We start from the raw sequence: 11,712 nt of genomic DNA on the forward strand, positions 1-11,712 counted from the left end.
TTATTAAACCCTCCATTATCAACCCATGAGTGTGTTAGGGTACAGAGTGTACGTATTAACCCTCCATCATCAACCCATGTCTGTGTTACGGTACAGAGTGTACATATTAAACCCTCCATTATCAACCCATGACTGTGTTACGGTACAGAGTGTACATATTAAACCGTCAAATTTCAACCCATGACTGTGTTACGGTAGAGAGCGTACATATTAAACCCTCCATCATCAACCAGTGACTGTGTTACGGTACAGAGTGTACATATAGAACCCTCCATCATCAACCCATGACTCTGTTACGGTACAGAGTGTACATATTAAACCCTCCATCATCAACCTATGACTGTGTTACGGTACAGAGTGTACATATTAAACCCTCCATTCATCAACCTATGATTACGTTACGGTACAGAGTGTACTTATTAAACCCTCCATCATCAACTTATGACTATGTTACAGTACAGAGTGTACTTATTAAACCCTCCATCATCAACCCATGACTATGTTACGATACAGAGTGTACATATTAAACCCTCCATCATCAACCTATGATTATGTTACGGTACAGAGTGTACTTATTAAACCCTCCATCATCAACCTATGACTGTGTTACGGTACAGAGTGTACTTATTAAACCCTCCATTTATAAACCCATTACTGTGTTAAGTACAGAGTGTACATATTAAACCGTCCATTATCAACCCATGACTGTGTTAAGTACAGAGTGTACTTATTAAACCCTCCATTATCAACCCATGACTGTGTTACGGTACAGAGTGTACTTATTAAATCGTCCATTGTTAACCCAAGCCTATGTTACGGTACTGAGTGCACTTATTAAAGCGTTATCAACTCATGGTGGTGTTACGGGACTGAGTGTACTTGCTAAAACGGTTTCTTCGTTGCAGTACCTAGCCGTGATGACTTTAAACCAGCTAGCTGTACTAAATATTGTGAGCTGATGCAGCAACACTTAATCCATCATTGTGTGTATAGATCAACCAAGAATGAATCGATTTCACGACAATACAGTGACCCTATTGGAACATACATATAACTGCCACCTACCCATATTACTTCCTTGCTGACGACAGAGGTTCGTGTGTTTATGAAATAGACCAAACATATATTTCTTCATAAAAACATGTCTTACAGTTTGCTGTCCCCAAAATAAGTTTGTTAAATAGTGCTTAGTTGCTTAAGTCCCAACAATATGTTATTCTCGGCGGTTGCTGCCAAAACTATTTCCGGCACAATCTTAGTGAATGGCACAGATAGCTGAATCAACATGATAATACCCATTCACAGACGCTAATATCTCACGGTATTAAAGACGTAGCGTGAAGATTGATTGATGCTGGCAGATGACGTGTTTCGAAGCATCCAGCGTTTAACAATTGCACACGTGCTGATATTTGAAGGACGCATATGGAACATTGACGCTTTGAAATTGATTCGAGATTTGTCGTCTACAATATTATCTATGGATCGATGTTTTTGGTTTCATATGGGTACAACTGAACTATAAATCTCAGGAGTCGTGTTATGTTGAATAGAGCTCATATATTTAATGATTAGTAATAAATCGTTGTTCAATGACGAAAGGAACATTGCATAGTCTCATAAAACGTTTGATTAAAAAACATTTGACCTCTGTCAATTTAATGTTTACGAGTTGTATGAAAGTGAGGTGAGGTGAAATTGGGTTTAACGTCGTACTTGAGAATATTTCGCTCATATGACGACGTGCATGCGTGCGTATGTGTACTAGCCCAGACTGAAGCTGGTTTTATAGTGCTAGCCCACTGAGATACCATGCCGCAGTGAAGCATGAATACCCCACTCAGACACATTATGCTGACTCCGAGCCGACCAGTCCTTGTTGTACCTATTAATGCCGAGCGCCAGGCAGCGACCAACAAGTATCCATATTTTAACGTGTCTTGGTAGGACGCGGTCGGGGATCGAACCCGCGACCTTCCGCTCTCCGGGCGGACGCTCCAACCACTACACCACGGAGGCGGTCTTGTATGAAAGTAGTAAGAATAATTAACAGTACATGTCATCACACTCCAACGTAGGTATATATGATAAAAGATCTTAACACGAACTTTGAGATGCAAGAGCAATCGGTAGGTAGAGTAAGCACCGAATATAATCGATAATCAGAGAAACGGTAAATGGCTTTGAGATAAAAAGTCTTACATATAACCTACTTGACATAGCCACAACCGAACTAAAAACGACTTGACATAATCAGAATAGTGACAAAACCGACTTGACGTAATCAGAATAACCAGTAAAACCGACTTGACGTAATCAGAATAACAGTAAAACCCACTTGACGTAATCAGAATAACAGTAAAACCAATTTGACGTAATCAGAATAACAGTAAAACCGACTTGACGTAATCAGAATAACAGTAAAACCGACTTGACGTAATCAGAATAACAGTAAAACCGACTTGACGTAATCAGAATAACAGTAAAACCAATTTGACGTAATCCGAATAACAGTAAAACCGACTTGACGTAATCAGAATAACAGTAAAACCGACTTGACGTAATCAGAATAACAGTAAAACCGACTTGACATAATCAGAATAGTAACAAACCGACTTGACGTAATCAGAATAACAGTAAAACCGACTTGACGTAATCAGAATAACAGTAAAACCGACTTGACGTAATCAGAATAACAGTAAAACCAATTTGACATAATCAGAATAGTAAGAAACCGACTTGACGTAATCAGAATAACAGTAAAACCAATTTGACGTAATCAGAATAGTAACAAACCGACTTGACGTAGAATTTGGGTAATTTGGAACAAACTTGCCTAAGGCAAGAACTCATGTATCACATGTGCTTCGTTGTTGGGCAGGACAATACATTATTAACATTATATAACTATATATACAATGAAAACATGGATAAACAGCTCACTAATGCACACTTTGAAATGACAAAATGTGAAAAGCTGGGTGCATGTATGTAGTGAACGTATAATACAAATTTGTCAAAAGACAGTATAATATATTCCTTACTGTCATAATCAGTTCTGTCAATTAAGTCATGCTTGTCGGCACCAAAAATGAGTGAAACCATATGCGAGAGGGTTGCATCTGCCGAGGGTCATTGCCATCCACATTTTAGTGTTTGTTGTAATACCTTCCTCGGTAGTGATATTACATTGTCATTAATATTTATTTTCACATATACATGTATGAGAACGGATCTGGACGATTCCACTTAAAACAGCACATCCGTATTAGCAAGGTTCAGCTATTACAATTACGTAAAACATTGGTTATATATGTTCTGTAATAAACAGATTCGGTTACGTCCTTACCGTCAACCTTCCCCCTCAAAACAAATCTATGACTTGTAAATATCACCTTGTTGATTGCTGTTATGAATCAGTGACAAGTCCTTGACAATCGCTCTGACGTGCTGTCCCATGTTGATGGCGCGTTATGACAGTTATCGACACACACTATACATAAAATTGACGACTGCACTAATAAGTCCCGTTGTAACAGATGTTTATCATAATGTTGGCGTCAGACACAGAGCGTTGGGAGAAATTGAATTCTAACAACGCCCGATTAGCTCTTTTGTATAACCTTACAGCTTAATTGCTTGGCTTTTTCCCGGAACGTCAAGGGAGGGAACGTTAATGCGTGTTGCTTGAATGTTGATAGCAGGGTATTTATCGAGCAGAATGAGTGAGTGAGATTAGCTATTGGCCGGTTGTAGCAATATCACGGCGGGGGACTCCAGAATTGGGTTCATTTTATTGTACCCAAATGGGGAATCGAACCCGGGTTTTCGTGACGAGCGAAGGCTTTATCCTAGGCTACCTCGCCGCCTTTGTAGCAGAAGCTCTATGGGTAAATATTTACCTCGATTTTATCCTCTTCATGCAGTTTCAAATATATAGAATAAATTGACATATGTCTTTATAATTAAAAATATCAATTGATATTTACCCGTGTGTTTATCAGTTGTTCAACGTCTCTCTCAGCATTATTCGTCAGTAAATAACGCAGTCCAGATAACGATCTAGACAGATCAGGTATTGCCATCGTCAATCCACTCATTTAATAATTATCAGGACATGCAATCCACTACAACACCGAGCCCAACCACCGGATCCATTTAATCACCTCATCGACAGCCACAGGGCCTATATGTTTACCCGTTTTTCCCGCAGGTCTTCTGTGTGTAAAACAGACCTAACAAAAAATAACTATTCAGGTTTTTACTATGAGTGCTTGTAATCAGTTATTATAGGAATATTGCGATTCGCTTTGCATTAAGTAGTAGTAAAAACAAGCTGATAGGGTCCTTTAATAGAGGATATAGCTTGACTCATGCTTCCTAGGCCGATAGTACATGTGAGTAGTTCCCTTGGTCTCTGTTGATCAAGGCTTCCAAAAGTTTCCTTTTGGTGAATTCCCGATTCTTGGTGGATAGGATTTCAACTTTGTAAAAATGGAATAGGTGGATAGTGAATATTTGTTAGAGATCTGATTTCGGAGATGTTGGAGGGCTGATTTTCTGTCTGCCCTGGCAGTGGAGGTTTTATGTTCTTTTATGCGGGCATTTATGTAGCGTTATAGTCCACCCCATCTACATGCATGCTGAAAGCGCTTTTGTTTCTCCTTTGATCATTGGATGTCAATCTCAACGGCACATCATACTTTTCAATGTCAACTCCCTGGGGAACATACAATTCGTGCAGCCGCTAGGTGCACCAAATTAATGTGGCTTTTCAATCCTTACGAGGTACCCATTCACAGCTGGATGGACTGGGACACATAGTCACAGAACTTTGTCTAAGTTTTACTGCACGCTGCTGTACCCGCAACTAGGTGTTTGCACATATTCATGTGGCCACCATCTGGTCATCTACCAACGGATACGTGGGTTCTTTGAAGTGCACAGGGTTGTGTACTGTACACTAGGAGTTGTGACAACACAAAAGAGTTTTTATAAGAAATGTTTGCAGAAACCAGGGTCCATCTTACGACTTAAAACGTTAAGTACGAGTGTGTTGCTTTGTATACAAAATCCTATATTTCGTCAGCAAGGAACTAGAAAAAAACAAGTTTCTAAATGGCCTTGTATATGGAAATATGATTAGCTGACGGCGCTAACCACTTTCCAGATGAGTCGTTAGTCTGGAAAAATACGTGATAAGCGATGTTTACTTGTAATATAAACACTGAAAGTAATCAGTCTAGTGTTTCTCGGAATATGAGAAGTGTCCTTGGTAAATGCTGATAAGTAAGTGTGTCTCGATAACTATGTTTAATCTGTGTCATAAATGTTTGTAGAATCACTGTGTAATTGGATGTCTTCTTGTTCCACTGCGCATGGTAATTAATTTGTCTTGTACGCAATAGTTGAACCCATTTAAAGAAGACACGAACATGAATACATGCAATTCAGTGTTTTTATTTTATCTGTTTTGAGGTTTTTTCACAAAGTCACGTTCACGTGCAGACACACACAGACACCTACATGCACACACACGCGGCACAGACGGCCGCCATATAAGCAGAACAATTGTTGAGTGCGGCGTAAAACAACAAACCATATCAAATCTTTGTTATGGTCAAGCAACAAACCAACCAACCAGATCACATGCACGGAGCATGCCCTGTATATGACATGATATATGTACATGACTGCATCATCTCCTGTTATGCGTGGAGGCTTATGAGAGGATACGTTGATATTGATGTAAACTATGCAGTGGCTATCTCTGTAAGGTTACCAAATGCAAATCCTAAGAAGCCAATACCTTTAGGTAAGGCTAGGTTTGTAGATAATACATGTGTCGACTTTGGATCTCTGAGGTAATATTTGACAATACCCAAATCAATGTAAATGTCTGTGTGTGCGTCTGTGGATGTGTATAGCAATTTAAATGTCTGTGTGCGCGTCTGTGGATGTGTATATCAATGTAAATGTCTGTGTGCGCGTCTGTGGATGTGTATATCAATGTAAATGTCTGTGTGTGCGTCTGTGGATGTGTATAGCAATGTAAATCTCTGTGTGTGCGTCTGTGGATGTGTATAGCAATGTACATGTCTGTGTGCGCGTCTGTGGATGTGTATAGCAATGTAAATCTCTGTGTGCGCGTCTGTGGATGTGTATATCAATGTAAATCTCTGTGTGTGCGTCTGCGGATGTGTATATCAATGTAAATCTCTGTGTGTGCGTCTGTGGATGTGTATATCAATGTAAATGTCTGTGTGTACGTCTGTGGATGTGTATATCAATGTAAATCTCTGTGTGTGCGTCTGTGGATGTGTATAGCAATGTAAATCTCTGTGTGTGCGTCTGTGGATGTGTATAGCAATGTAAATCTCTGTGTGTGCGTCTGTGGATGTGTATGGATATGCGTTTATCTGTAGGTGTGTATGCGTGTTTCTGTGCATATCTCTGTGTGTATGTGCATATCTGTGTGTCTATTGTGTTTGTGTCTGTGTGTATGTCTTTTGTGCCGATTATGACTGTGTGTATCTGTGTGGGTATGTTTGTACATTTGTGTGTCTGTGTCTGTGTGTAAGTGTATGTGTGCGTGCCGACTGTGTCTGTCTGTCTGTATCTGTGTCTATGTTTGTGCATGTGTATTTGTCTCTGTGTACGTGTATGTCTGTGTGTGTGACAATTGTGTCTGTGTATGTGCGTGCATGTGTGTTTCTGTGTCTGTGTCTGTGTGTACGTGTATGTCTTTCTGCCGATTGTGTCTGTGTTTGTAATGTGCCTATATGTCTGTGTGTGCCGTATGTGTCGGTGACTATTCTCCGTCTCGCAAATACCCTAATTAATGGCCCGATAATTTAAAATTCTCAATAACTTTCCGATTAGTAAATTATTCCCTAAGGTTGTTACCACAATGATAACAACCAGAAAATCCAGTCCTTCTGAATGGAAAAATCACAAATGATAACATGTAAAGTCATACATTTATTTCTGAAAGACATTGTACAATAAAAATTATTTACAATCAACAATAACCATCTGAGTGTATAAAGAGAATATGAACAATTCAAAGTCTGGATCGCTAGCATGTTATACACATTTTTAACAGGCCATGAAGTACCCACGCAGCAGGATAGCCATCAATGTTAAATGTCAAAATATATCAGGATTCTTTTGTCAGTACAACACAATGTTGTTTATCAAATACAGATATGAAATCCCTTATGACTACATATTATTGAACTTAATATAATGCTAGGAAAATATTTGACACAGTTACCACAAAGTATATTGTGTGACGGTATATTCAGGGTAAAATTGACGTATTGTTGACAAAGAGGCAAATACAAAATGTTATCCAGCTAGGCACGCTTTTACTGATACTTCAAATTAAATATAATGATAAATATTTAGGAGTATTGGGTGAGTAGAGCCTTAAAGTAAAAGAAGCATGTACATATGTAAATACAGGTAACACTACATACAAAATATAAAATGAGTTTAATACATCTAAACAGTACCAATGACATGTGGAATAGAGTGAGTGGGTGAGTTGACTTTAACGCCGCCTTGAACAGTATTTCAGTTATATCGTGTCTGGTTGACGTGGGAGAAAATCCCGAAGTGATGACGATCAAAAACGCATACCACTTTGGTGAAACCTTCGAGGATGGTGCTGACAAGCCTAGAAAGATAATCGGGCCCTTGGCTTTGGAACCAACAGCTACAGGTTTATAGCTTGCCCGCACGCAACAAAATATGCAAATTATCGTAATCCGTACTTTAAGATGATATACAGTATATGTATTGTCATGGTTTTCCTGTATACACGTAACTTATTTTAACTCGTGCTTCAGCAATAAAACACGATACACTATTTGGGAAGATGGTCAATATGCTCATAAGTGTGAAACACCTGGTGTCATCACTGATTTTCGGTTAATATGATTTTCACATCAAGTGTGTCCTTCAAACCAAAATTAATACATTTGTGAGAATAGTCAAAACACATTGTTCTTTTGAACCGACGTGTAGTATTTACACAGTGATCGTTATCATTATAACTTTGCGTTAATTTTTAAGTGAGTGAGGTGGGTTTTACGCCGCTTTTAGCAATATTCCAGCAATATCACGGCGGGGGACACCAAAAATGGGCTTCACGCATTGCACCCGAACCCGGAATCGAATCCGGGCCTTTGGCGTGACGAGCGAACGCTTGAACCACACGGCTATCCCACCGCCCTCGTTAATTTTGAAACAGCCTTAAGAAGAAAATGTATTTATTCTAAAAAACAGTTTGCGACACTCATGGGTTACACCCATCATATACAGTCTATGAAAGCCTACAGTATCTCTTATCCTAACTTACTGTGTCACATAATCAATATTTGCCGCTATCACCAATTCCTATGTTCCAGGGCCACAGACTGCTATGACAACATAAGCTTGTTTTCACTCTCTGGGCATTTATAGCGGGGAGTGTGAGAGTCAGCAGGACTACTTATTGACATTTGGATGTTCCTCATTTCCTCCCTGATTGTTACAAGGAAAGGTCAATATGCTGTTACCGTAATAATTCTAATATCTGGTGACAGGCATGTCATAGTGATAAGTACCTGCTTTATCTCACCATTAGTTACATAAATATTGGACAGTATGATATTGACAATATTTGATCCCAACTTGGCACGATCGTTACTAAGTGAATCAGGCCTCCTTTCAGATATCGATCGCAGCGTTATAATGGTAACGCCGTAGTTTGAAGGCGTATGATATTGGTAGCGTTGATATTGCTTTGTTAAAAGAGCCCCAGGTCGTGTTACGTTTGGACAGATGTGCACCATCTTCATCCAGATGTGCACCATTGGATTATGTAAACTTCTGTAATCTAAAAGTAGTTATACTTTTACGCTTCTTTTAGCAGTACTCAGGCAATAACACGGTGGAGACACCGGGATTGAGCTTGGTACAATGTGGGGAATCGAACCCGGGCCTGAGACGTGAAGTGCAAACGCATTAACCACGAAGCTACCCCACATCTTGTTATCGACAAACACACGTACAGCTAATCTCCCACATCAACCTGGGCCCAACATATGTCTGTATCAAGTTTCGGGATAAATGGAACTAAGGGGACATATGTAATAACGGTTAATTAAATAGTTAAGGTGATTTATAAATTGACGAATTATTCCTGTCTGTGGAGAACAGATTATGAGAAAATGATCATTTGTTGTTTCGCTTTGCGCAAGGTTGAAACATATTCGCAAAAGTGCCCTTGAGCTTTAGCTGACCTACTTTCACAAAAAAAACCAGCCCGTACTCAACAACCTATAATCCTCATCCCGAAAAGCCCTGGGAGTGATATGAATTGGCGGAGATAGTGTTTGTTTCCATAGCAACGTCTATTGAAATATCCCCAACGGTGTTACAATTCAGTGCTAATACCCCAGACCAAACCTAATGAAGTGATAAGTGACCACAGACTCATCAAATAGAACTGAAAGCGTTCATTAGTTGATACATGAGATTTGAGGAAAAAAGCGTTATGAATGTTCAAAACGAAATAGCTTATGAGGAAATATTGCTTATGAAGTGAAATATCACAGTCACATATAGAATGTCTCAGAAAGGAATTATGAACAGTGGTATTTACAAATATGTACAACTGTAAGTGTTTTCAAGTCATTACACTCACCGACAGAATAACATCGTACTTCCATTTGCAAGTCTTTTCCATTCCAAATATTAACAGGTGTTGATTGTAACATGGTCAACAGCTGTGTAATTGTCACCGACCGTTGATATATCATTTGTCATAATGGTCATCGGTCAATTTGTCCCACGAAGACACATGGCCCTCTGTAAGTCTGTGCCATTAGATGCTGCGAGGGGAATAATATGGACACCTGAATATTATGGAGAAAGTGGCGCTAACAAGCTTGCGTAAGGGTTTCCCGTCCAACGTTGGGGATATTTTCTGAGAGAAGCGACAATCCTTTGCGTATACGTCTGTCACATCCCTGACCCTGAGACATATATCCCGAAATCTTGTTATTATCAACTTGCCCTCGAAGCTTCGGGCTTTGCAACAGCAAACTGCCCCTTTTCCGTCCTCATTTCGTCCTCAGATTCAATCAGTGTTAATTTGGAGGCAAGACCTGCCCTAAGGCTAGCCATGGTGTTGAAGGAACTCCGTCTGTTGGCGATCGTCTGCTTACTCATACGAGCAGACGACTTTGTTGACACGTTCCTGTCATTAGGCGCTTCACCGCCATCTTCAGACACTTTGCTCAGTTTATGGTGCACGAATGACACGGGACTTTTGCTGGGACTCCTCACGTTCCCGAAAGTGAATTTGTTGGTAGGGCTGCCGTTTCGGGATGTTGGAGGGGGTGTTGAGGCCTCCCTTTCGTCGTCTGTTGAAGAACTCCTTCCGGACACGTTGTTTGCCCTCCGGCGTGGAGGGGACAAATCGGAGAACATCTCCACCTCACTGTTCATCTTGTCCTCAGGGTCCGAACAGTCTTCAATGGTAATCTCGGGAAGCTTAATTGCCGTCTTCCCCTTGCCGTCGGATGTCGGGTCTGTGTAAGCTCTAGGTCTCATGCTGTTGTCATCCACAGTCAACAGGTTGGAATCTGTTGACGTGCTACCGGATGAATCTGGTGCTCGGAGCATGGTGATTTTCAGACCAATCTTCTTCTGCAAGTTGATCTTCTTTACAACTGACTCCAAAGTACGGAACGACTTGGACTTTTTGTGACTCGGTAATTTCCCTCTAAAGACGTGCGGCACGCTTCTTCCACCAAACTCGTTAGTACGACCGTTTGGGTTCAACTGACTAGCCCGTGTCGAGATGGCTGTGTTAAATACACTCGGCGTCCTCTCAGCAGGAGCGTTGGTCATAACTTCAAGCCCTGCCTCCTTTTCAGTGTTTACATCAACGGCGGCTATTGATTGGTCGCCGTGTTTCGCAGCATACGTCGATATCAACGGATGTGTTGATTTCCCCGAGATTGTTTTGCTCCCGGAGCGCCGTTCACTACCTATCACTACCTCGCTGCCACTGGACGCACCAACACAACTCCCATTTATCGATTCATCAGTGGGCATGCGCAGACGCTCGTATCCGGCAAGGCGCTGTCTGTATTTCTGCATGGAGTGATCTTGGCTCTGCAGCGCAGATTGTTGTTGTCTGGACAGATGCTTTTCCAGCGTGTTAAAAAGAATTTGTTCTCGCTGGTTTACATTCCGATATTGTCGTGGCACCAGAGCATCTTGGCCTGATTCAATTCGAAGGTTTTTCCGCTTTGTAATTGTACTTGAGGACTGGAGTTCTCAATCTCAGTTGCCGAAGTGCCAACTGTTGTAAGTTGGAGATATTTTCATATACTCTGTTATTAAGGACAACGCGACTGCTGTCGCTCTTTGCGTGGGTAACGATCTGTCCTTTTTCCATGACCTCAGGAATCCTTTTTTCTGAAAAATATAAGAATTAAAGTTGTAAAATTTCATATTTTCTTAAAACAGAATTTTATTTAACCTGCTTTTAGCAATATTCCAGCAATATCGGCGGGGACACAAGAAATGGGCTTCACACATTGTACCCATGTGGGTAGTCTGTCTCACAGTCCCTGAACCACATTATTTTCCTACTGCCAAGCCCTCTCTGCAGTGCTAAAAGCCCTAAATAAAGCAAGTCTAGATTTCAGG

The 11,712-nt window shown here is 40.6% G+C and overlaps 1 protein-coding gene across 1 annotated transcript; it reads right to left on the minus strand.

Moving 5' to 3' along the window:
• Positions 1 to 10,056: 10,056 nt before the first annotated feature.
• LOC124280631 lies at positions 10,057 to 11,157 on the minus strand. Its single transcript, XM_046716610.1, has one exon. The coding sequence runs from the start codon at positions 11,155 to 11,157 to the stop codon at positions 10,057 to 10,059; it is 1,101 nt and encodes a 366-aa protein (XP_046572566.1).
• Positions 11,158 to 11,712: the final 555 nt, after the last annotated feature.

This window comes from Haliotis rubra, unplaced genomic scaffold (assembly GCF_003918875.1).
Source record: "Haliotis rubra isolate DU_JTF1 unplaced genomic scaffold, ASM391887v1 Scf270, whole genome shotgun sequence".
Classification (NCBI taxonomy): Eukaryota; Metazoa; Mollusca; class Gastropoda; order Lepetellida; family Haliotidae; genus Haliotis; species Haliotis rubra.